Source organism: Columba livia, chromosome 7, assembly GCF_036013475.1.
Source record: "Columba livia isolate bColLiv1 breed racing homer chromosome 7, bColLiv1.pat.W.v2, whole genome shotgun sequence".
In the NCBI taxonomy this organism is placed as follows: domain Eukaryota; kingdom Metazoa; phylum Chordata; class Aves; order Columbiformes; family Columbidae; genus Columba; species Columba livia.
The window spans coordinates 8741194-8768895 of record NC_088608.1 but is presented as its reverse complement, the minus strand read 5'-3'; the positions used below and the strand labels follow the sequence as shown (position 1 = coordinate 8768895).

The following is a 27702-nucleotide window of genomic DNA, read 5'->3' as shown; positions in this document are numbered from 1 at the left end:
TTCTGTCTAGATTAATGCCACTGCATCACAGTAATGTGTTAGCGCAATTGTTTCTGAGTAACTGCAAACAAACTATAGGGCTATTATATTTAATTGCTATTTAGATAGTTTATAAATCTACTGTAAACAATAGCGAGGATACACTCGTAATGCAGCTAGACCATTAGTTACTAATGTCATGGAATAAACCAGGGCATGAACTCACAGAGTATCAGCAAGTCCATGAAAACTCTGATGCTTATGTCCTTGATTTGCAATGAAAGCGAGGAAGCATTGCCCTCTTTTGTTTAGCCAAATATTAATTATGTTGCCTTTCCAACGATATTGGATCATAACATGCACTAAATTCACACGCACTAAAATCCCATGATAACCCACTCATGAGCACAAACATTGTGCTGTGTGTTGCACAAACAAAATCACATATAATATCTGAACTACGACCTATGCAAAAAAGCTGCTTTATAAATCTTTGTGATTGCACAGAAGATTCCAGTGAGACTGCCTTGTCCCCAGGATCTGCTTCCTCCCCATAGAGCTACCTGGAGAACCACACTGGCTGCAGCAACTGTGCAAGACATTTTTGAGGAACCGGACTGCTCAGCCCTTTGCTCTTTGTGTGATGTGTATAACAGACTCATCTATAAACAGTGCATGCTCAGGAACTCAAACGCCTTGTTCCTCACATTCACTGGTAGTTTCTGACTAATGAACCAGCATGGAAGAGCGTGGACAGAAATGTCACTCTTACATGCCTAGGTTGCTCCTACGGACCTGAAAGAAAATCATAATCTGCCCTTAACATAAAATCTTTTAAAATGATCTCTGGTATTTTGAAGGCTCATCTCACACTGATATCAAGCGTTCAATTTTGCCCAGACTGATCAATCCACAACAGAAGCTAAACCAAAAAAATTTCAACCTAGTTACTCTGAAAGAAAAAAGGCAATGTTGGGAGATGGGATAATATCTAAGATTACTGTCTGGACTTGGTGCCAGAGGAGGAATTTTCTCTGTCGCCTTTGACAAAATGTAAGAAAGTAGCCTCCTAACAGCCATGAAAGACAGAATTGAAAATCCTGTGCTATTAAGTCATATTTAAATTTCCTACTATTCCTACAGTGCTAGATGATCCCTGAGAACTTTGTATATTATTCAAATGCTGAAGTAGACCAGCATATCCCTTCGATATGGGAAACCCTAGCACAGTTTAACACAAAGTTTTGTCTTTTCAGCTACTATTGCTGACCCACCCTATCTAGTCATACAGTACGTGTGCCCTGGTCTCCCCACTGTCCACTCTGTTCAAGTTGCCCATTGTCTTTATGATGGTCCAGCATTTCAGCAGATGGCATCTACCCATACAGACCCCACAACCATTTACCACTTCACACACACGTGACATTCCATGCAAGAAAGCCAGCTTGTCTTAAAAACGAGACAAATAGGAACAAAAAAATTCTGACTAACACTTATAATATTATTTCTGTTTGCAACATTTCAGGGTCTGTGAAGCAACACTTGAAAATAACTGTTTGCTTTCTTTCCACACAAAACTTCTATTTCTGTAAATGCACTGCCACTTGCCATAAACGGTGAAGTAAAAACGTGCAGCGTTCTGCAATACTACCTGTATGATCAAGTAACACCTATTAGTCATTACGGATCAAGCCCTGCTCATATATTCAGTGAGTTTATATGAGCACATGAATACTATTAATGCATTACTTCTTTACCATATCCTATCCTCCAACTAAAGTGATAAATAAATTGATCTGCACAGACTTCTGTTTTCCTCATTAATGTTGTTTCCATCAGCTTAAAACTGACCTGATACCAGTTTGTTTCTGCAAAAGAAAGAATTTTAAGTGTTGGCTGACTGCTGGTTCCTTCAGCCTTCTTTCCTCCCTGCCAATCAATGCTTCATTTTCTCTTACAGATCAACTGTATACCTGTCTTTTTAATCCTTATCCTCCAGGGCTGTCCTGGCCTTGAAGCTATCAGTGAATATACACTCCCCTCAATTACACATCTGCGAGTAGTCCCCTGCGTTTCACTCTCTGGCTCCGGCTGAGTCATCACGAAAGCCTAAGCCACTTCAAGACAGTGTGGCAAGTGATTAATCTACTGTGATCTTTCCGTGCAAACACGGGGGGAAGTCATAACCCCATTGTAGGAAAAAAATAACAACATGCAAGGACAGTTATGGGCTGGTGATGATGGAATTTAACATCTCTTTTTTCAAGAAGGCCTTGCTTGAAATAGAAAAAAAGAGACTACAAGAGCACTGAACAAGCCCAAAGCTGTGTGGTCATAACCTGTTGATTTTTTTCCCCTCATCACAGCTGTCTTTAGTATAGAGACTCAACAGGGAGCCATGACACCATCATACATGAAGTATATACAGCTTCTACTTTTTGGGTTTTTTTAAATTATTTTTTAAATAGTAACAAGGACCATCTACTCCATATTTGCCCATAGGAATGGTGGACTGACATAAAGGGCCTATTGATCTAAACTGGGCCAGGATATCATATCTTGACCACTGGAACAACTGAACTAAGTTTCAAGGAAAGTATCACTGAAGAGGGGAGTCACTGTCACTTCCACTGACAGAAACCCGTCTATATTTTTGCTGGACACTACATACCAAATGAGAAGATAAACGTTAACATACAGCAAACAGAACCTATTCACAGAAGAGCCAGAGGACTCTTGCACACAGCAACAGTTCAGGGGGTTTTGCTGCCAAGTTGTTTTTATCCCTTTAGCTTGTTCCTCTGCAGGCAATGGTGCCATCACAGACAATTCTGCAAACATTTTACAAGAGCTAAATAAAATCTGTGTTTACCATTGGCTAAACGCCCCCCTCCCCCCCCCCCCCTCCCCCCCAGCTTAGAATCTCAACAAAAAAGACATTAGAAACGCTAGTTCTTCAAACTCTTCTGTTTCGATATTTTGGCACCTTATCATTTTGAATTTCTCTCTTCCTTTTCCATGGATAGTAAGGAGGAAACAGAGAATACAATATATCTATTGTTCTTATCTAACAGATAAGATTGACAGGCAATTTTTCCACCCCATCCTGTGGTATATGATATTTTTTTAATATCGTACATGAAGTTATTAGGCGATTAAGTGGTCCATGGACACAGGTAAGCCTGATATGTTTTTAGGCAGGATTTTGGAGTTATATGAAAATACAAGGCCATAATAAAACTTGCTACTTAATAATTCTCAACTCTGATTTATCAAAAGGGTCAATCAAATTCTGACCTCTCTTCTCATTGATTGTGTATTTGGTTTTTATGGGTGGCTATTTCTAAAGAATTTTTGACTCCTGAAGTATAATCTTCCTTTTTCTGCATTACATAAAGCTATGCCATTTTCACACAGGAAGCACAGTAATCCTGTTTTATGAGCCATTGACTTGCAGTTAATATTAGCTAACAGACAGTAGTGTGACTATTCAGATATGCTTTGTTACACATACACATGTTGAACAACATGACAGTCCAGATGAGCAGGGTGTATTTCTATTTTCATTGCTCCCTGCAGGCTGCTGCAAAGTCCTGCCAATTGCTCCTATCGAATATGTGTATCTGTGCTTTTTTGCATGCGTCTTTGTGGGACTATGCATATGTACGTATATATACACACAAATACCTAAGTGAAAAAATAATTTGCTGTCTAGTCAAATGATATGTCAAATTTCCAATATATTGCCTTTCAAAAGAGTTAACTGGTATAAGTCTGGATAGAAAAGTGCACTACCTGTGTGCACAGTTTATATACTGACTCGAATATCACCTGCATGCTAGAGCAGTGATAATAGAAAGTGGAGAGGAAATATCTTTTCTCTCTCCTCTCAATTTATTCACTATAGAGGTTCTGGGCCTTTTATTGTTCCACATGAAAAACAGTAGTAGAGGAATAATGCTCCTATAAAGCATATGATTTTCTTATTATTTCGTCACATCTTTCAGATACAGCTAAGGAGCTACGCTTGCAAAGGGCTAGCGATATCTGCTCCTTAACAGTTAATATTTTTAAGTTACCTTTGATACCAGGACATGTTCATTGCATTTCACTAAGCAAAATGATGAAGCAACTTCTTCCATGCTCAACTTATCCTAGTTTCCATCTGTAAATCTTCCTGCTCTCTAGACCTCATGAAAATTTTATTGAATATATCCAACCTTGATATGTTAAAATGTGTTCTTCTCGTGTTTTCCAAAATGTCTGTGTTTGCTGGCTCCATTCTCCTTTCCTAAGATGTAGAAAGCTGCATTCATATTGAGTGTCGCTTTTGAAACCAGAGAACATTTAATGCTTATCTTCTCCTCCCACTTAATCTATATTTAAGTGGAGTAGGCACCTTGAAATTAATAATTTAAAATGAAAATTAGTTCAATAGAATACCTTCAAAGAAACTAATAATTTTTTTTTTCTTTAAAGAATAGTTTGGATTGAATTATTTAGATGGAAAGGCAAAAAACGTTTACATTTTACAATGCTAGTTTGAGAAATCAAATGGGAAATCCAATGTGTAGCAGAAGCTTAGGAGGAATGCGGTTTTATCCATGACTTTTAGATAACTCTAAATTTTATGTGAAGAAAAATATTATATTTCCTATGCTCACCACAACCCTGATAAAAAGCAGTTCTTGTATCAAAAATAAAGCCACAGACAGCTTTTGCAAGTAAGTGGCTTTCATATAATTTCATAACAGAATCTGTTTAGCACATTGCACCTAACACAAAAAAACAACCCAAATGACCAGTCTTGCAAAATAATAAACAATCTAATTTCAGCTGCTAAGTCAAAAGTTGCTATTAAAACAGACTTTTTGTATTCTTTTTTTTCGGTCAATAGTTTTGCTTTCTGGTTCAAATACTCAGCCTCTGACACAGTAGATTTCCCTGCTGGAACCTAGAAATGCAATGAAAACATCTTGAAGACAGAATAAAAAAGCTTTAGTAGCCTCTTGAATTTCTCACTGCCTTCAGACAGGCATGACTTGAGCATTTGCTAGAGTTATGGCCAAATCCCTTAGGGACTCAACTAGGTGGGCAATGCTCAACCATACAGGTTCCCTTTGTTATAGAAGCATCCTCAACAGGACAAAGGATCTCCAAATATGCTTTGAAGTACAGAAGCTCTGTAATGAGCTCCTCACACATTTTAAATAAGAAATCATATCTGAGGTTAATGTCACATTAAAAGTTCTTGTTTATTTCTGGTTTTCAGAATAAATTCAAGCAGACATTTTCTTCTCAGTTTTACTGCCATTTGCCTCATTAGCATCACGATGAAAAGGAAAGATGAAATAAAGCCTTGACATTTCCATATGTGATTTTAAGTTACTCATAAAAATACAGCAAGTCTAAAGAGCAAAAGACTTTGAAAATAAAAACAGTGGATTAAATATATTTATTTATAACTTAGTTCATTAGCATTAATTAAGCTTCTACTTGGCTCATGAACCCTGAGAGATCTTTTCTTCATTTGCAAATGGAGATGGTTTTGCCAGGAGGGGGTGCCAAGTACTCACAGCATTAATTATGCAAACGTAAAACACATGGCAAATATTTTACAGAAAGTTGCTACTATTTTTTATAGTAGTTGTACTTTGAACCTTGATAGAGCAAATAGTAAATGAAGCTTTCAGCAACTAATAGCTGTTAAAGCATCTGTTAAACAAGGTATGTGTCTAGCGTAGTCCTGCTCATTTCTCACTTATTAAAATTAGTCTAGTGCTTATCTGGGTACTTGGCAAATAATATAACATCAAAGAACTCTTCTACTGCAGTATTTCCATTAACTAAAATGGTATTTGAAAGCCATATAAAAAAGCTAACATTTTTATAAGAGAAGGCAACTCTAAGGAAACATCATGTTAATGCAGCAACTGAACAATCTGATAAATCTTTACATTTTTGGGAGGCAGTAGGTGTTGATGAGTGGGGAAGGAAAGGTGAGCCTCCAAACAACACAGCCAGGATAATGGTGACTGATCACAAAGCAGAGGAGCAGAGAGCTCTTAAACTGGTATATTTATTAATAACACTTAAAGCAGATTTTGCCCACCCTTTTTTTTTTTTTTCCCCTGTGTTTCTGTTTGTATGCTGCTTTTAGGTAGTTGTAATACAAGGTGAAGTGCTTTTACACTATATTTTTTTTTCCTTCTTTTTGTAAAAGCTTCTGCTTCAAAGCCCTATTACCTGTGAGTACCCTGTTCCATTTTTTTGGAACAAGGAGGCTATTTTCTTGTTTTCTAATATTGAAAATATTTTCTAAAAATTGATGAAAGCATTCCAAATCCACAATTCAGATATAGTCAACAAATTGTTCCTTGTGTAAACAGGATAATAGGTAATTTACACAATGATGACCTAAATTACGTTAAAGCATAGTAAAAGCTCATCTTCAGTCCTACCATTTGATAATGTTATGTTCTGTTGATGGCATCAAATGTTGACAAAGAAAGCCATCAAGCTTCTGCAGAATGATCGTTTTAGTACTTTGGATAGTTTTATTATTTTATTGATTTCTGCTTTGTTAACATATGCATTTATTTATGAACAGACATTCATATATAAGTCAATCAATCATTATTTATGCTGACCCATCCAAATATATGATTCAAGCTCCCTTCAAAAACACTTAATATATCAAAAGAAAAGTGAGCTCAATGCAATAAATAACATGAAATACCTATTATAAATATAAAGGCAAAGTGACTTTCATGGATGCATGTTCATAGAATAAAGTCAAAAGAAAGTATTTCAATACAAAATGAACAGGCAGAAGAAACTTCACATAAAGCCTTCAAGAAAAAGCTATGTAAAACTGAACAACTAACCACACCTCACTGGGAGCTACTTGAAGTAATACACCTGATGACTAATCGGAAGAACTATCCGTAGCACAAGAAGAACTGCAGAGAAACACTACATCTTTCACACAAAACTGCGTACACTGGAGACCAGAGGTCAGTTTTTATATTCAGGTTCTGCTGTGATACATCACCACAGATAGGTACAGACAGAAAAGGCTCTCTCCCCAGTGTCAGATAGGAGCCAAGGCCAGCACAGAAACATGAAAATCTACAAACTATTGGAGAAGATAAAGCCAAAGAAAAGAGGACCACGAGATAAAAATCAGGTATTTCAACACCAGAGGCCTTTTAAAATCCCCCAAAGCATGTTCCTCCTCAGTAAAGCCTTCCTGCCAGGTATGGGATATCTCTTTCTTGGAAACATGCAACAAGGTCTCTCATCAATTAAACAAGAGGCAGAAAAATGTTGACAAAACCAATTAGGTATCTAGTTGTGCTGGTTTATTTTCTCTGGAAATACTTAATGCTGGGGCAATGGATTCTACAGATGCCAGGCTTGCCTAACTGGTGAAGAGGGCTTTAAAATAAAGTTACTGGGTGAGGGAACCTCAACCCATCCTGCTACTACCAGTCTGATGCCAGTGCCAGCAACAGATGCCCAGAGAGGGATCACAGGTCAGCAGGAGAACACCTGAAGAGCAGCACAAAGGAATTGCAGCCACTCCAGCCAGCAAGTCAGCTCCATTGGGGCCCAACTGAAATGCCTCTGTGCAAACACACGTAGCATGGGGCATAAACAAGAGGAGCCAGAGACATGTACACACCTGCAGGGCTGTGATCTCATCGGCATCACGGAGATGTGGTGGGATTGCTCCTATGACTGGAGTGTTGGAATGGAAGGACGCAGGCTCTTTAGGAAGGATGGGGAGGGGAGACAAGAAGGAGATGCCACCCAGAGGGACCTCGACAGGCTTGAGGGATGGGCCCGTGTGAACCTCATTAAGTTCAACACGGCCAAGTGCAAGGTCCTGCTCACGGGTCAGGGCAATACCAAGCACAAATACAGGCTGCGCGGAAAATGGATTGAGAGCAGTCCTGAGGAGAAGGACTTCACCATGTTGGTTGATGAGAAGCTCCATGTGACTCAGCAATGTGTGCTTGTAACCCAGAAAGCCAACTGTATCCCACCTCCAGCTCTGGAGCTTCCAACATAAAAAGGACATGGACCTGTTGGAGATGGTCCAGAGGAGGCCCACGAAGACACTCAGAGGGCTGGAGCACCTCTTCTGTGAGGACAGGCTGAGAGAGTTGGGGTTGTTCTGCCTGGAGAAGGTTCCAGGGAGACCTTCTAGCAGCCTTACAGTACCTAAAGGGGACCTACAAAAAAGCTGGAGAGGGACTTTTTACAAGGGTGTGTAGTGATAGGACAAGGGGTAATGGCTTTAAACTGAAAGAGGGAAGATTCAGATTTGACAGAAGAAAGAAATTCTTCTCCATGAAGGTGGTGAAGCCCTGGCACAGGCTGCCCAGAGCAGCTGTGGATGCCCCAGCCCTGGAAGTGTCCAAGGCTGGATTGGACAGGGCTTTGAGTGACCTGGTCTAGTGGAAGGCGTCCCTGTCCATGGTAGGGATGATCTTTAAGGACCCTTCCAATCCAAACCATTCTATGATTCTATGAGCTAAAGAGATATTCAACCGATCCCTTTCAAAACTTTAATCAAATATAAGGAAATATGAGAAATATTTAATGAATACATGAACAGCTCCCTAACATACTAAGACACACATAAATCGTACTTTACATCTGGCATAATCTTAACACAGTTAAAAGACACCGACTTAAAGAGTGTGTGACCTTGAAAACAGTTCCCAAAAATAACATCTATGTGACCTTAAAATCTATTAATTCATTAGGTAAAAGTTTGTTCTCCCCAACGACAAACTTATTCAATTTCGCAATCCAAATGTCATGACTCAAACAGCAGATGTTTCACCGAGCTTTTCTCTTAATCTTTACAAAATCCTCTATTCTAGGTAAATAGCAAGAAACTGAAATAACTTGCAACCACCGTGGTAGCTTCAAAACAATGGTATTATGGCCCAGTCATCTGGTATCTGATATATAAACATAACTGTTGTTCTTCACTAGCAACACGTGACCTGCTGTCCCATGAGACAACCCTAGAAATTATTTGTAATGGTAGACAACATGGACTGATACATGATTTTCACAAGGAAATAAAGTATTACTGTATACTTGATTTCATTGTAGCCATATTCCCTCCTCTGTGCAACAGGCACTTCCTGGCTCCATATAAACTTTCATGCTCAAGCATTTCAGTTCTATTTTTTTCTCTTCATCTTCTTACATTATCTATTTGAAACTCTTGGCAATTCCCCCTCAGGGAAGAACTCAGATTAAGATTCCTCTGTAGGCTACATTGTTACTTGGGTCTTCTGAACAACTAAGGATTGAAAACATTTTACACTATAGGCATTCTACTGAAAATAGCTGATCCAAATCCATGTGTTTTCCCACATCATTTGGATTTAATCCAGGACCTTCCAAATAGTTTCAGTGTAAAGTTAAGATCGTTGGCTCAGACATCCCTGAGCCTTGTGTTTCACATGTTGTGTTCGTTTTTCTGACCAGTCATGGCTACAGTATTGGTATTTTCTTCTGCACTGCACCTGGAAGGGTGTTATTCCTATTCATTTTAGAGGTTTATGTGATGGCCACAGGATATGTGTTATGGGTCTTTGTAGATGAACTTTTTGTATATAAAGTTAATTTCTTCTCCTCCTGTTCTTCAGTTGTAATGAATGGCTCCTGGAGATTACGCAGGTTAGTAGACTGATTATTTTATTTAAAGTATGTATTCTAATGCCTGTTTTACTACAAATTATTACTATTTCCTTATTACATGGAAAGACATGCAATGTAGTTGTCAACATGGATCCATAAAACTGCATCTTTGTTGGAACCCAGATACATGCTATCAATAGCTACCACTGATGTATCACCATGTGTTAGATCTTCATGGCTTCCTCTTTACCCAGTTTCACTGCCCTTTGCTTCCTGTACTATCTTTATTCAAAACTCACTGACGACATCTTTGTTCTAATGACAAATTTTATAACTGAGAACCATTATAGCAATGTGTCCTCAGTCACACATCTTTTCTCTGCTTAACCTACACTGCTGGAATGATCTCTACTGTCCTCTTTCTGCTAGAGGCAGCTGTTCCTTTGGCCAGTAGCAACAACCACTATTCACAACAGTTTTTAATAATTCATGCTCATTTTATTCTTCTGGCTTGCTGCTGGAGTGGGAGGGTAATGTGGCGAGGCACTTCTGCCCCTTCAGAAACCTCCTTTTACCACATAAATAACTTAAAGAGAACATCCTTCTCACCAGCAAGTGTTATGGAAGTGACCTTCAGTATATTGTCAACGCAGGTTTACATCTGTATGACAACACTTGGTATCATTCAGAGTGCACAGAAGATTCAGTGTTTTAATCAAAGTTATTATTTCCTAATTCTGCAGACCATATGGCACCATAAAGCCCACAGCAGAGCAGATATTTTTAAAGTATGACATTAACTTTACTAGGGACATTAACAAAGATGAGTAATGTTATCCTCACTGAAGTATAAATTATGCTAACGTTTTCAAATTCAGATGATTAAGTTTGTATCTAAAATGACCACTTATTTTTCTGCAGACTTAACAGTAGTCCACCTGTGCCTGTATCTGAAGGTATCCACACATACTTCCAGAATGCCAATCTAGGCAAAACTGATAAAGATAAGTTTTAATCTGATTTATTATTCTTCTGATCATGTTCTAGTTACTTTTTCCTTTCTGCCTCCACTTGCTTAATGTGATACATTCAAACCAGAAACATTTTTTACATTCTCACCATCTTGATGAATGATATAAGCAATGGGGTATATTCTCCAGACACTGAACTTACAGCTTCTCTGCATGAGACATGCCAAGAGGCTTCAGGATCATTTCTGAAGGCATTAATGAGCTAATTAGAACATTTTAACAAGGATTATCTGCATTTCTTATTCAGAGAGCTGAAGCTTTTGTAAGTCTTTCTCCTGCCTTCAACTACCAACACAGACCAGTTAAACAACACTGCTGTTCTAAACCCACAATTTTCTTCTTCACATATTGAGGTTGATCATGACAATCATGGATGATTTATTTTCACAAAAAATGGTAAAGCTTTTGGTAGAAAACTATATAGGAAACATAGCATTTCTGGCTTTACTATTATGAATTAAATGCAGCACAACCGACCTTGGCAGTAATTTTCATACTGAAAGGAAAACAAGACTTTTCATTGAATCTGTCACATCCACTTTTGGACATTAAGCTTTTGCTTTTGTCCACAGTTTTCATTGATCTTACACTTGGAAACTTCTCTTCACCTTCAACTTTCCTTCTCTTATAGTAGTAGCCACAAAGATGGTTAATCTGAAAATTACCTGAGTGCACCATTTAGATGAAGATGTGACTCTTTCAATAATTGTATAATTTGCTTATTGGGATTAGACTGTAAAAACATGTTTTTAATAAAAATAAATACATTAAGTCCCCTAAAAAAATATAACAAGACCATACTGGCATAATGTAGAAATATGTAACAAAACTTAAGTTTTGGGGTTTGTTTTTTGTGTTTGTTTGTTTTTTCTTTCCTTCAGTCTGTCTGGAGTAAATACGTTACTAAACTATTTCCATCACAGCATTTTTAATGACTGTGCTTACCAGTTGCTGTCCTTGGACGCCCCAGGCTGCATACTGTAAAACTGAATCCTCTACTTCTGGAGGGTTTAACTCCCAAACTTCCCTTGAAAAAACGTAAACATTTTTACTTGAACACGCTGGGATCACCTTATGTATAGAATCACTGAGAATGTCATCATATTGAAAAAACAACGTGACATACCTTGTGTGTATGTTATAAATCACGTACGAAGCTGTATAAGAATAATGAAAAACCTGTGGAAAAAAGAAAAGGCAAGCATAAGAATTACAAAAACAAATACTGGATTAAATACAGACTACCACTTTGATAGTTACAGACTTTCAATCCCTGTGAACACTAATATCTTTACTACTGAAAGATTTTACTGAATTAATTATAGCCATTAGACTAGAACCAGGGTTTTAATGCTGTATGAAGGAGACACATACTCACCTATCATTTTAACCAAAGACTTAACCAGTACAACAACTGTACAGAAAAGGGCTGTGCAGAAAAAAACTGCATTCCTATTTAACAAACCAAAACACAACCAAACAAAAAACCTTAAGAACTTACATTAGGAAAATAAATCACTTTTTGCTGTGCTTCTTCATCGCATTATGGTCAAAATCATTGTACAGGCATCGCAGCTATTTTACTTGAAATGCAGACAGATGCAGTATCCTGTGATACTTTTCTGACAACCTGCTATGTGCAGCCTGAACAACCTTCTGGGCTATTGCTCACTAAACAGAATAGAACAGAATAACTAAGAGCTGACAGGGGCTGTGTTTGGCATGGCTTTCCTTAAACATGTTTCAGGCTGATTCTGCACGACTTTCTTTGAAATTCAAGGAAAGTTTATCTGATTTTTTTTTTTTTTGTATGCAACTTTTTGAGTAAAACAAAGAGCTATTTGCCAGTACACCTTCCAAATTCATCAGCGACTTCTGGGCTCAGAAACCCCAGGATTCTCTGGATGGGAGAGAAAAGCAAATCTAACATACAGTCTTATGCTGCTGTATTTATTTGTTAAAAATTTTGTTTAAGTTGACTGAAATGAACAGGATTGCCATTCAAGTACAAAGTATCAAGGCCTGATGTGTGTGGACCCAGAAGATCCACGGTGGGCAACAGCACAGTACAGTGTATAATGTGACATACCACCACATTTGTTAAAAACAAAGCAACCTATTAATGTTCAACTTTTAAAAAAACATGTAGTCTATAGTCTATAAATACAGTGAATAACAGACATTTTGCTGTCCTCCAGGCTTGGATGATTGGTTTTAACTTAGCTCATTTCTCTACCACTATGTCTCGCATTATGAAAATAGCATAATTCCACAGTATTAACTAGTCTTATTATGAATTGAAATTACTTCATGGTCTTGGAATACTAAATATATTTGTGACTCATTATCATTGTACTAAGATAAACTCTTATTTTTAGTGTAAGCTACTGTCAGACATAGGGTGACATCCACTAGACTTACTAGAGCTTCACGTCTACAGTTACAGTGTCTCTGCTTGGCACATGATGGACTTATTTTGGACAGTGTCAGGCTAGTTAGATGGAAACAGAGACAGCTGTAAAGCGAAAATCTTGATATAGATATATGTGTTGGGAAATGTTTAGTTTGTATTATCTGTGGCAGGAATCTTTCAGTATCTCCAAAGAGACAGAGGAGGATGACACACAAACAGAGCCACTGGAATTTGCTGAAGTTGCACACAGTGTGGTTTCAGAGGGTGTTATTTTGGCTGGAGGTCATTCCATAACAGAACCATCTGAAACATCCTTCCACTGACTCCGTTTCCATTATTAGTTCCCTATCAACACACACCAAGAGTTTCGCATGTCCTAAATCCTTTCTGGATGATGCCACAAGGAGCTCACAAAGGTCTGTAAGATTAGTAACCGTACTTTGTGCAACAGCTGTATTTCCCTTCTTTAGTTTCCTTTTTGGCAAGAATCACTCCCATTTTACAAGTCTATGATGATTAACACAGAAAAGGTTGTTTCAGTAAGAAGAATCACACATATATTAATAATTATGCCCCGAACTGTTCATTTTTTAAAATATTACAGCTTTTGATAAAGTGTTTCGTCAAGCAAGCTATGAGGTTACTCTGCAAAGTGCTAAGTGTAACAAAAATAGATACAAATTATAATAGTATTACGAACACTGTAGTAGGTACAAAGATACCAAGAAGAATATTCTTACTAATTTGATACTTATTTTATTTCAATAGCCACCATAAACATATCTATTACCATGTCTCTATACTATATACACATATGTATCTAATGATATACATAGTAGAAGCAGACTACTGGCTTACATACCATCATGTTTAAAGTTCAGTGGGAAAAATTAACTTGGTAACAATGCGACTGAGGGACTATCAAGGTAGAGGTATGCAAGTACTGCTGGTGAGACAATGAGACAAAGCTTTGGCTTCAAAGCTCTTGCTTTCTCTTATAAATCTTATAATGCTATAGGTAAGAGACGGCAGATCAAAGGGACATAAACGGTTAAATCACGGTGGTTCCCCACAGGGCACACATTGCCAGAGGCGACCCAGAGGGGCACCTGCCAGCAGCTGTTGAAAGGAACAGGACAGTCTCACACAACCAGCTGCGGTAAAGACGAATCAGCCCTTGTTCTTCGGGGAAAAGGGAAAAGTGTATCACAGATACTGTGTGAATAGTTGGTAAGTGTTTAGAACAGAAATATTTTAAAAGTAAATTAGAAGACAGAATATATTCCAACAAGAAATGCTAAGCTAATAAGTCATTTTGACAGATTTAATAGAAAATAAGCAAAACCAGGAAGAACACTTTATATTTCCTGTGGAAACTCTCCTCTTGCCTTGTGGTGAAAGGTTAGGTATTAATATCTTTGTGTTAGAAGTATTAATAACTTCGAAAGAGCTCCACAATCAGAGGATATCAACATTACTGTGAAGTCACTTTCAGACAGGATACTGACATTTTTCTCAAATTGCTCATGTTAATTTTATTTCTTAATAGGAACACCATGAATAAATTACAAGTAGGAAGTTTCCTAACTCATCCTGCTTGCAAAAGCCACATACTGAAACACCATCATTATTGAAATTAAAACAAACAAATAAAAAAAGAGAGTGTAGAAAAACCTTTCTTTTTCAAGTCTGGCTTATGTAGTAAGTGTCATATTCCTAGGAAGCTCTTGCAGTTCTGTACCTGTGGACACTCTTTTTAGGATGTCCACTACCTTGGTAAAGCATAAGGTTGCATAAAGCCATGTCAGTGGCTGGGACCACACATCTCCTGATCCCCCATGTACCATATCTGTTGAAAATATTTCTTGTAGTCCATGCTTTCTAACTAGGGTGGTATCCAAAGACTGAACTAAGGCTAATATTTAAACATGGACAGTAGATTACTCCTGCTGACAAAAAAAACTACATGCTTAAGCAGAAACTAAGGAACAGGAAGAAAAGTTGTAGTGAAAAAAGACTCTTCTAGGTACAAAGAAGAAAATCAATTAACAAATATGGACACAAGGTCTCTAGGAAGTGAAGCAATGCAGAAGAGCAAAGCCTCTTAAAATATTAAATGCATTACAGTAATTTCTGCACTGACATATCCGTGGAGGAAAATGAAAAGAGGAAAATGGCCTGGCATAGTTTCTTTATATAACTATCCATGTTAAGGTGGGACATTGCGAGGATCCTCAGTGCCATGCATGGCATGGATGCTTGCTAGGGTTCAGGCCTTTCTAACAGGTAAATAACTTATTTGTCTGTTTCTGTTGTGATAAGGTGGAAAACGGTCCCCACAAGGGGAAATGGCTTTATAGATCAGACAGCATACCTCTCAATATAATTTATTTAATTTTTCTTTTGCTACAGAATGCAATAGGTAACAACTATTGCATATCATATATTTCTTCTGAATTCAGTCTTTCAATTTATAAACTGAAGACAGGCTTTCACGTGATGCTGCTCTACACCGAAAAAGTTAGCTGTATTTGGATACAAAAAAAGTAAAATCACAGAACTATATTACAAAAGACCTAAAGAAAAAAGGTGAAAAGTGTATTACAAGACAAATTGCTCCAGTCAAATCTTATTGAAATAACAATCTATTATTCAGCTAACAGCCAACAATAAAAAAAAAAAAAAAAACAAACTCATTGATCAATCATGATCTGAACTTTTAGATGACATATTTTTCTGGGTTTTACATGTCCTTTATTTCCTATGTTTTAAGGAATGTCTTTCTCTTTCTAAAGTTCCTAAAAATGAAATACTGTTATGGAACACAGTGCTTAGCCCAGCAAGACATAGGAAAACAATATGTAATATACATTTAGTCAAATACACTCCACTAATTCTGTGGTATACACCAGGAAATAATCAGTTAGCTGTCCTTGGGTAATTTGGAAAACATCCCTCAGCAGAAGGGTGTTTGTGCTAAAAAGCTGCCACTAACACCTCACTATCAGTATTTCTACAGGATGATGAGGGTCCTCAGCCCCAGCGAAAAGCAGAAGAGATGACATTAGAACCTTGCTGCCCTATAATCACAAAATTATCAAGCATGCCAAACACCTTGACACATCCTTTTACCATTTCCTGTGTTACGAACCAATCATATTTTTTCTTGTGTTTTTTATTCAGAGCAATAACGACACCTCCTTGATACCACAAAGCTTTTGGCAAGGTAGTGAACAGACTGTCCCATATTTTTGTTTTTACCCATGCAAACACCCATACTCTGAACTAATTTCTGCAGTTCTCAGCGCTGTTAGATTCTGTAAATGCTCCTTTCAGATTCCAGTAAGACTTTTCACAGGGTATAACAGCACTTAGTCTGAGCAAAAATGATAAAAAGTGACAGTATATGAAATATGCTGAAAATTTTAGCCTCTGCAGTAATACTTCCAGTTATCTCAAATTTTACCAACCAAATGGAGTATATATCTTACACACAATATTCCTATGGCAAATAACTATCTGTTTGTATTTTACCTAGCAAATAACAAAGTAACTATTTAAAAGCCATGCCCTTTGCATTCATTAATAACAATGCAGTGGAGTATCATTAAATAACTGAAATTGCAGAATATGCCAGCACACCCATCCCACTTATCTCAAACACCTACACAGACTTGCAAAGAGAGGCAGTTTCTCAGGTAAGGTTCAAAACCGTACAGGTCTTTATGATTCACCATTGCGGTATCAGATCTTTTATGGATTAATCGACACTTCTGATCACATGGGAAACAAAATCTAGTTTAAGAGACTAGTGGACGGAATGAAAAAATATTATATTATCCTATGAATTAAAGGAATTACAATTAAAAATGGAATTATCAACCTTAGCTCTGAGAAGTGTTAACTGCTGCAATATATAGATGTGTCTCAAATAGTATTATTGATACAAAGAGAAATATCAAGAAACTGCTTTTATTGCTTCAAAGGCACAAGTCAGTTATTAGGCAGTTCAAAGCTAAGAGAACCTGACCTGGAAAAGGTTTTGTGAGCCTGAGAGCTTTTCTATTTTTGCCAGCTACAGTCAGTTGGTCTAATAAAAGATATTACCTCTTCCCACAAATCTTGTCTTATTTATCTCTTCAGGCCATCACATGTATAGCAATAATGTAACTGCAAAAAAAACATTCCTGAGCCCACCTGAAAAAAAGGACTACCTACAACTAAAAATGATCCTTCATAATTGATAACCTGTATTACAATGTATTTCACAAACTGCACGTGAACCAAGAAATCAAAGGACAAGACACACAGAAGCAGGGAAATAAACAGGAATACATCTTTCCAAGGACACTCATTCATCCATGGCCCTTCTCACTTTTCAAGGTATCTAGCAATATATGAGTTAAATGGTTTGGCATGTTTTCAAACTGCTTCGGTAGGTGCCAGGCACAGGAGCTGTTGTACACAGCTTGAAGTAAAGAAACACGAGCAGGATTTTTGCCTTCATCCTCTTTTCCACAATTGAATTAAGCATTTGAAGAATTATTGAAAAATCTACTTAAGCTCAAAACCGAACCAAAGGACTTTGCCATGGTAAAGCGATTACAAGGGTAAGATTAAAGTTAACCAATGGTTCATCCAGCATTCAGGCAAGCAAGTACTCCCACATGCCAACACACAGAACCTCATTCACAGCTACAAGATCAAACCTGCAATAAACCTTCACTAAAGACTCGAAAATTCAATTTAGACAAAGAAATGCAAACTTATATTGCTTCCTCTTTTGCCTTTGGGATAAAAGTGGAAGAAAAACAGAGCCTGTAGAACATACCATGAAATACAAATAATAAGAAAGTACCAGATGCAGAGTGGAGAGAATATGAGGGGAACATAATGACATATAGACGCATAGGATGGTTACTGAGGCTTTTGAAGGGATTACTGAAATTAAAGCACTATGCTTGCGACAGATGCATCAAAAGCAAGTGACACAGCAGAAAATGTGAAACTGCATTGATGACTTTGGGCAAATCTATCCCCAAAACACATGCAACCCATCTAACTCCATGCGATTTAACTGTGAGTGCAATGAAGTACAAGGCTGAGCTCGTTGTTCCTGAGCTCCCGATGCGGGGTTTGGCACAGCTTCTCAGGCATGACGCTGCACTGAGCCACAGCATTTTCAGACCACAATTAGTATCTATACACGGTGCGACAACATACAAGTTAAGACCCAAAAGAGGTTGGATGGCTCTATGTTGTATTATGTTGTATGGTAGAGATCTGACTCTTGCTACTTAATTTTCAGCTAGCATGAAATGAGCCAGCCAAAACAAATAATTGTATTATGTATTTTCAGTAAGTCAAGTTACTCTGTATTCAGATTCACTCTATACAAAATCACAGACTATACAAATTATATAAAATTATACAAAGTCTATACATATTAGCTATATAAATTATGCAAATTATTACCTAAGTTATTTCTCTTCTAGCTAGTGATATTTTACTCTCAGTTTTGCTCGGTGTACACTGCTGTAATTCAGATTTCCAGCAATGAAAATGAGAAAAGACTTTGAGCAGGTCATTAATGTCATATACAAACTCTTTATTTTACTACACATATACAGAACACCAAATTATTTCAGGCCAGATTTCATCCTTTGTGGTAGTCTGCTGTAAGCAAACGAGTTACAGTGGGAGGGTGTTAAGTCTTTGCCTTTTGTCATCAGTATCACAAGCAGCAACTTTTTACTCTCCAAAAAAATTGATCAACATTCACATAAAGCTTATAAAACCAGATGAGGAATAGAAGTTTGTTAAGACATGCAACTTTGCTAGGACTGCAGTGCAAAGAGATTGGTATCAGTATCTAATGTGCTGAACCAGAACTTTCACAAAACAATAAAAATGATTTATTATTTTCTTTTCTTTGTATTATGAGATGTGTGACACCCCTGGTGGTAAAACTTGTGATAGACGAAATTAGTGGCAGCATAACTACTGCCAAAGACAAAGTACAGCTGCTGGATGAATCCTCCATCCATTTTGCAATTTAGGTGCTAAATAAATCACTAATGTTAATGTTATGAATAACATTATTAGATGAAATCCACCTTCCTTTAAAATTGCATTATCATTCACTTCAAATGTTCCCCATTTGCCTGTCCAGTCTGACTCCATGTGTTGTTCAGCATAGGAAATGCTTCTAAAGGGGATTTAACAACTAAATGTGGCATAGCCATGTTTGAGTTTTATGTAATTGGCTCACTGAGTGTGTAAAAAGTGACGAGAGCTCTGCAGCATTAACTTCCAAGCCACAGACACATGAAACCACTATATAACACTTATACTACAAATGAAGAGTTTAAATAAAACACACACTATATCAACTGACTGCATATTTATGAAAAAAATATTGGTTAAAGGTTGGACTTCTGCCATGGCAACAAATACAGTGAAACCTCAGACTGTGTGTTGATACCAAGGCTCAATTCACTTAGGGGTATAAATCAGAAATGGTTCATGCTGCACTTCAGTAAAGTGGTACCTTTTGTTCTTGGGAGATGTACTGTTTGGCTGTTATTTGCCTGGTCCTACATTAAGCAAGAACTTAATCGTATGAGTTAATGACTGATTTCATATGGATTATATCTGGTGTAGAGAAGGACACAGAATTTAACTCCTTCATGAATTATGGATTTGTACCACAATCCAGTAAACTTTTCAGTTTATCTTACTTTTACACCACAGTAAATGATATATTAATTAATATTTCATACAGGCAGGATGGGCTGCTAAGATCATCACGTCTGACCTACATCTGAAACAGTTTATGGGCCTTCTCATTCTAAACAGTATGATACACAGAGATTCCTAATGTGTTCTTCAACGGGTTTCAGAGTAAACCCTGAGAAACAGCCAACCAGAGTCTGTAATAATGAGATGATGGATTTCCACACATCTTTGAATCCTATAGTTTCTACTGAATTCTAGAAGCAAAAAAACTAGAGGTAAATTTTAACAGTACAGATGTCTAAATCTCTCTATATTTTTTTTCATAATTTTTGGCATTTATAGGTAGAATATCTTGTTTCTGAAAGCTCTGTATCTAATTGGAAAGAGTTAATCTAAGATAGCTTGATGCATTTGCAGCACTGAAGTTAAATTACAAGTTCATAACTTTGCAAAGCATTGTGTTTATTTGTTTCAATCAACATCCATTACTTGTCATGATTGACAAGAACCACTGCATATCACTGATACTAATTTATGGTTAGCATTAATGCTTTGGGGTATGAAATATTGCCAGCCATAACAACTATATGCTGCTAAACCAAAATAAATATAAAGGCGAGACATTTCTAGACATGTAATTTATCTGTAAGAAGAAAGGCTGTCAAGCAAGCCTAAACAAAAAGCACCTCTAGAAAAATCTGTTAAAGCGTCAACTGTTCCACATATAATTTTTCAATAAGATTAATTATCTCAAGAAAAAGACATTCACTGCGGAACGTTAATTAATACACAATTAAACTCAGTTCATCTAACCAACAGTAATGTGATACAAAACACAGTTCAGAATAACTGCAGAAACTTTTTCTTCTCCTACATCAAGAGCTGAGATAGACCACCCTATATTTGGATATACAACTCAATCATTTTTGAATATATAATAACTTCAGATGAGTGAATTATTCAAAAAAAGAATGTTCTGCATTGCTGCTTCTGAAAGCCTCATATATCACTGTCATTTGAAATTCTATTAGTTACACTATCATGTAAAGTATGTTTTTTGAGTCTTGTATGAAGTTACTTATGACAGAAATTTATATGATTTTTTTTCTGGCTTATCCACCTTCAACATTAGAATCAGGTATTACTTCACTGAAATCATTGTTACATGATGGCGACACCAGTAAGTCTTGAGCCACAAGCATAATGTGCACAGTTGTTTTAATTGATACAAATGTACAAGCTACATCATTCTCAAGTGTATGCCCACACTCATATTCAGTATGATCAAAATTTTGACTTTACAAATATTTCAGGATTTATAGAAACTTGGCTTTTCCTGAACTGATTTGCAGACAGCTTCACATGCATCATGCGTATTTTGATCTGGACTAGAGTAAGGGGAAACAGAAGATATCAATTTTGACAACACAACCAGAACTTTGCCTCCATAGAAATATGAGGCTGGTGAGGGTGCTTGCTTCTGGTCATTGCTCCTAGAGATATCAAATCTGTCTCAGAAAAATACGTATTTAAGTACTTTAATTCTACGTGATACTTTAAACAGTCTGATCTCTTTACACAGTCCTTCCAGTTTAACTTGCATCCTGTATAAGAGGCATCCCAAGGTTGGGAAAATTGGATTGAGTATCCCCACACATATTGAAAACTGTTAATTGAAAACACAATATGTTTTAAATCACTGACTCTTGAAGGCAGAGCTGCATCAAGTCTCCTTAGAGTGTTTTGTGACGGTTTAATTTAGTTTGCTCTTTGGGAATACCGTGGAATAAAGAATGAAGCCAAGGCTTGGTTTTCTTCTCAGCTTTTCCAGGGTAACATGTTCTTCGCATGTTGTATTTACTCAAACAGACTGCTAAAGAGAAAACTGGCAAATGCATAAAAAAATACCACCTTGTTTTGAAGAGACACACTTCAATATTTGGTGATTCCTACAAAAATGTGCATAATAAGCTGATTCAAGTGAAACATTATGTGCAAAGAAACAGGTAAAAAAAGTTGTTGACAAAATATTTTTTAAAAACACATTCCTTATAAAATAAAGCGTCCAGGTTCTGAGCAAAGAACTGAAGATGCCCTGAAATGATGAGGCTACAAAAGAAAATCAATGCATACAATGGGACAATTTTCAAGTAAACACTACAGTCTCAATATCTCTTTTTCTTCTCCAGACACCCTGACTCACTTCAGCAGCAGTAAAAAAAAAACAGATACCGGATGCTCCTCTGCTGTTTGCTTAAAAATGACATGAAGAGATGAAAAGATCTGCTGAAGCTGAAGAAAGAACAAGCAATGAGATAAATGGCCTGTGGGTCTGAAGAAATGCAAAGGAAAAATGGAAAACCGGGTTGAGGGGAAGCAGATGGGTGAACCAGTGAGCATGTAAGACTGAAGAAGGAAGACAAAAAGATTGGGCTAAAAATACCAGGATAAGAAAAAAGAGAATAAAAAGAGTGAAAAAGTTCAGAACAAAACAGAAAAGAGTCCCTTAAAGGAGTGAAAATGAAGAGAATCAGATCAAAAGAGAACAGGCAGCAGGAAGGGAAAGCGGTCAGCAGATCTGCAGTGTGTTGGCATGGTGGCTGGAAAATACAGGGTCTTGGGACTGACAAAGGAAATCTATGCAGAGCAGACTGGCACGTAGAGCCTTCCTCTTCTGGAGGACAACAGATGTGAGCGAAAAATGCAAATGGTATTCTCAGGAATCTGACAGTTTAGTACCTGAATACATGAACTTCCTGCCTTTCTCCACCTTGCTTAGCATCATCACTAACTGCTTCGCATGGATATGTCACTTGGAAAAGCAGGAATGCAGCAGGTGTTTCATATGTGAAAAGCCATCTTCTCTGTGAGCCTCCCACAGTGATACCAATACAAATTTAATGGTATCTCTGGGTGCTAGTCTCTTCCAGGAATTTTTTGTATGCTACTGGGTTTCTTCTTTTCAATAGTATTTAATTCCTTATTTAGTCTTTTATAGAGTTTTTGTGAGAAAATGACTTTTTCTTGACTTTGAGTATTTATCCGCCTGTAGGTTGAGCTGCAAGCAGGTTTCCCAGGTACTTTCTGAAATCCATGTGGCTAAACGCTTCTGTACTGCAATCAAACCTTTATGACTCAGGCAGACAACATGGCCAGGACTCTATCTCTCCAAATCATTCTCTAGAAACACTATTTAAACTCTTCAAATGATTTAGATACTGCAACTTAGATTTCTCTCCTTCTTACATCGGTAGTGTACTGGAGTGTGAAGTCCAGCATTTTCAATAAGCTACACTTATGTTAAGACAGTATGAAAAGAAAAACTTATCCACAGGAGTAAATTCTAGAAGTATCACTAGAGCTAAATTTCATCTTTAGTTTTAAACTTCCTTTCTGGTCATGCCCTATTCATCTACCTTATCTCTATTAATTCTTTAGTGCTGCTGGTCCTGCTAGCTGGCTTGTATTGTTCCCCTTCTGTTCCACTACCTTGTTACAAAACTGAGCAAAACATCACCTCTGTGGGCAGCTTCCAACAATTGAGCTCACAGCCAGTTATCCACTCCAGCACTTCCTATTAGCCAGCCATGGCGCTGCTTATAGTCAACTAGGCCTACCTTCACTAATTTTCCCTCATTGTACCGTATTTCTGCAGTGGTCTCTGTTGTGGCCGTTTTATGATATTACAGTTCCTTTGACGGGGTAACATGAAGTAGGCTCTTGTAGCAAATAAAAGACCTCTTTATGATGAGGCGATTAAAAGGTCATGATAAGAGAGCTATTCATTTATCACAAGGGACTATTTCACAGTGATCTCAAAGAAGCTATAACAAAGTGGTGAATAGCTCGCACCAAACTCAGCTCTCCATGGAACACCTAATCTGGTGCTGTATTTGCAGGCAAATAGAATTAAAAGGTGTGCAGGTGGTTGACTGCCTTCACTGAAACATTAATTTATTGCCTAAGAGCCCAGGCTAACAATCTTTCATGCTCAAATACCCAAAAAGACTTGTCCTTACTTAAAAAGAACATAAAAATTGGACAATTAAGGGGCACATCTTCATATTTCACTAAAAAAGCGGAGTCAACCATTTGATCTGTTAGGTCTGTCACACTATCCACGTTCCTCAGAGCATCAGACCAAAGCCTGGTTTAAAACATGATGTGTAACAAAGCTTTGCAAAGATGTGCTTAAAACATTTCTCTGGGACAGTTACGTGTTACATAAAGGTCTCTTCTACACTATCTACTTCAAGGTATTTCGACTCTGTCTATGCACGTATTTTGAAAGATCTTTCATTCTATCTGTACCAAAGTAACTGCTAACTCTCATTTTGTGGGAATTCACTTATTCAACATTCCTCTGTTCAACGCTGTTGAGAGATGCAAATGCCAGCAGATTTATCTGCTTTCCTGACTGACCTGTTGGCCTAGTCAGAGAAGAGACAGCCAGCCAATTTTTCTTTGATCAAGGAGGCAGGAATGCAGCCAATGCCTCTCCTGAGAAAGATGGGATGGGTTCCTCATGCATAATGTAGATGGGAGATACCCTGCCATACAATGAGCTACAAGAAGAGAATTGTGAGACAGAACAGATAAAATGTTTGAAAAATACACAGACTTTTTTTGTCTTTGGGTATTTGCTCTGGGACAAAGTTTTCAAAGTTTTCAATTAACGGATTACGTATTACTTGTTAAAATCCAAGGCAGTGCCAACCATCCCCATTTGTATTTGCTTGCACGCTGGATTGAAGCTCTGCCTTAGCATTTTTAAAGCAATGACCTGGGTTAGGCTGACCCTCTTCCTTCAGGCTAAGTATTAATAATTCTATATTACTAGAAAGACACAGGCTTTCCATGAATGTTACTTTTTCATGGAGATGACCTAAACAGTCAGCAACCCATGAAGACAGGTTGTAACTTCAACAGGTTACTCATGTGGGAGCTTTCTTGCAGTGACAACAATAATACCAGGGTTCTCTCATGGTCATATCTGACATCATTTTCAATGCTGCTTCTGCATAAAACATATGTGGGGAATAGAATTCTAAACTTGATGAAGATAGATGCATTTAGGTGTCACATGAAGTCCAAGAGATGACAATAAGTCAATGAGATGCAGACTTCTAGCATGATTCTTAAAGACCGCCTTTGGTGCTAATCTGCATCTTTAGGCATTCAAATATGTATGTAAATCTGACATGTGAGCTCCTGGAAATTGTTACCTTTACACCTTTCACACACGCTGAAGCCATCATAAGCAAAACATAAAGAAAACCAAGTGATTTTACAAAAGATACCTGATATAAAGTGCTGATATTCCTCTCACATACTCAAGTGAAGCGAATTCCATGATATAACCACTTATCTGACATTTAATTCATCTTCCTTGTAATTCAACAGGTAGAATTAAATGATTAAACCTAAAGTGATTATGTACATAATGAGTAAAAACAGATCAATCTTTTTTTTAATTTCAGAAGTGGTGGTTATAAAAATGTTTAAGCACCTTTAATATGAGGAACTACCTAATAAAATTCATATTTGTGTCCTTTTAAAAATAATAATGGGACTTTAGTCAAATTAAGCTTCTTAGATTTCCAAGTAAGGAGTTGCTATTCTATTACAATGCACTGGCCAGATTCTCAGTTGCTGAACTGTTTTCCTAACTGGAGTCTCTTTTGAACACCTACATCCCCTTTTAAAATGTTAGATTTTGTTGGGTTTTTTTAAAATGTGTTTCATTTGTCATAAGAGATAAACAATAGTCCATATAGTCTAGAAGGAAAACAGCCTTTTCTGTTCAGCCTGTGCCTTGACCATCGAGTTCCATGAAAATTTCTCATCCCTTACAGAAATTTATCATCATTTTAGCAAAGTCACTACAGAATCTCTGTTACTAATAATGGTGCAGCAGTTTAAAAGACTCTTACGTGACTCCTTTTATTTTACCTACAATATCTATATATTCAATATGGAATCTGAGAGTAAAAAAAAAAAAAAAAAAAGTACCAAGAAGCAGGCTTCTTTCAAAGATAAGAACCACATGTCTGATTAATACAAGAAGCAAAACTTCGTACCTGCCAAGGAGGCATAGGATTCATAGTAAATCCACCCTCTTTCAGGGCGCAGATTTATTCTCCATCTGGTTCAGCTGAGACTGAGCAGTGTAACTGGTTCAGCACTCTCTCAAAGTCTGGATCTTCTCTGATTTAATTCAATAACAAAATTTCATGGTCCTCAGTAGTACAGAGCCCAGCTATCCTCACAGATATAAAGAGCCATTTTGTGCATCTATTTCACATGTAGACCTCTGCCTACCATTAAATAAATAAATGTCTCGTAAGAGTCTGCAAAGTGACCTCACTATGAACCATTCCCATTCCAGCTAATATTAAATGAGCACAGGTATATATGGATTACATGTGAGTGCTTTGGGAATAAGATTAAATGTGACCCTGAGAATCAGTACTTGTCAAAAAGTTGATCATTCCTTCTTCTCTCTTTCAATATTAAGAATGATAATCAGTAAGAGCAGTGGAGCAGTGAGCCCTACGAGCACAGCACTACGAACGTAATACAAGACACGTACAGCTCTCTGTAGCCTACTGCTGGTTTATATATGGGTGCAATATATACGATGAACTGCATTTTCATTTAGTGGGTTAGGAATTTATAAGAGTCTATTAAGAACTTTATTAGATATGTCTTCTTTTCTCTCTCTGTTTTTTTTTTCGGTTGTCCAAATAAGGTCAGTGGTACCTAACAGCTGAGATATATATACATAACCAAATTCTACTCAGTTCTTTCTGTTAGCAGACACTTCTCTGTCAGTACTTAGGAAGCAGATAAAGTTAGTCAGGCAGCTAATGATCTACTTTGATAGAGGAAATTTTAACTATCTCATCATCCATTCGAGTTATTAACTGATGGGGCTTCCTACAGAAGACTGCTTTCTTTACATATGTATTATTCTGGAAGAACTGATCTAACAGGACTCACACCCAGGAGCCTATTACTATTTTTATGTAGGAGAACCTGCATTTTCCAGTATTCCCAAGCAGATCCTTTTAAATTTCCATTTGCATTTCTGGCATAGTTCCTACTGCAATGAATCTCTATTAGACCACCATTAGCTGTAAAATGTAACACTAAAATTCTCTAGTCTTCCCATTGTGGCCACTGCAGCTAATCTGACCACAGAGCTTCTCAAGCAATTAACCTTCTGGTGATTGTAACTCTGAAATAAAAGGATGAGATAACGGCATTGTAACGCTTTGTACAGCAACACTGTATCTAGCAAGGCTCTCCACTTCATTCCATACTACTACTAATAATAACACATTCACTTCTTAAACATCTTCTCAAAGACTTTTATCACATGGCAAAAAAATACATTATATTCCATAAATACATTTTAAGAAATGAAGTGGTTTGGAGTGTAGAGTGCTCTGTCCAGAGTGTTTTAGCAGTACAAGTTATCATTAACTTTCTAGCACTGACAGATGATTCCTTGTTTGACTAAATCAGCCTGCAATTAGTCCTGAGTACTAAATTGCTGTGCGCAAACTGACAAAAACATCTTTTTTGAAAAAAAAAAAAAATAAAATGCCTGGAACTTCATATTCTTTAGTGGAGTTTTTACACGTAACTTAATTTTACTTTAACTAAATATTTGCCAGTAATAAAAAAAATAAGAGCCAACTAAACCCAACTTTTCATAATTCACAAATACAAATGTTCTATCAATATAGCAAATTATTTTACTTTTCAGTAGGACAGACACCAATAAATTTAGGAACAGTTGTTACAGAATATTTATTTTAAATTCAGTTTTCCACTGATATCAGAAGGCAAACGGTGCTTCCTTTA

General features: G+C 37.1%; 1 protein-coding gene across 2 annotated transcripts in view; it reads right to left on the bottom strand.

Moving 5' to 3' along the window:
- The window catches only part of DPP10 (dipeptidyl peptidase like 10), a 495948-nt gene that overhangs the window by 62650 nt on the left and 405596 nt on the right, over positions 1-27702 (bottom strand). For both annotated transcript variants that reach the window (XM_065070392.1, XM_065070391.1), the window contains exons 6-7: positions 11806-11858; positions 11625-11706 (exon numbers count right to left, since the gene is read on the bottom strand). In XM_065070392.1, coding sequence (XP_064926464.1) covers positions 11625-11706; positions 11806-11858 — 135 coding nt within the window. The remainder of the gene's footprint in view (positions 1-11624; positions 11707-11805; positions 11859-27702) is intronic.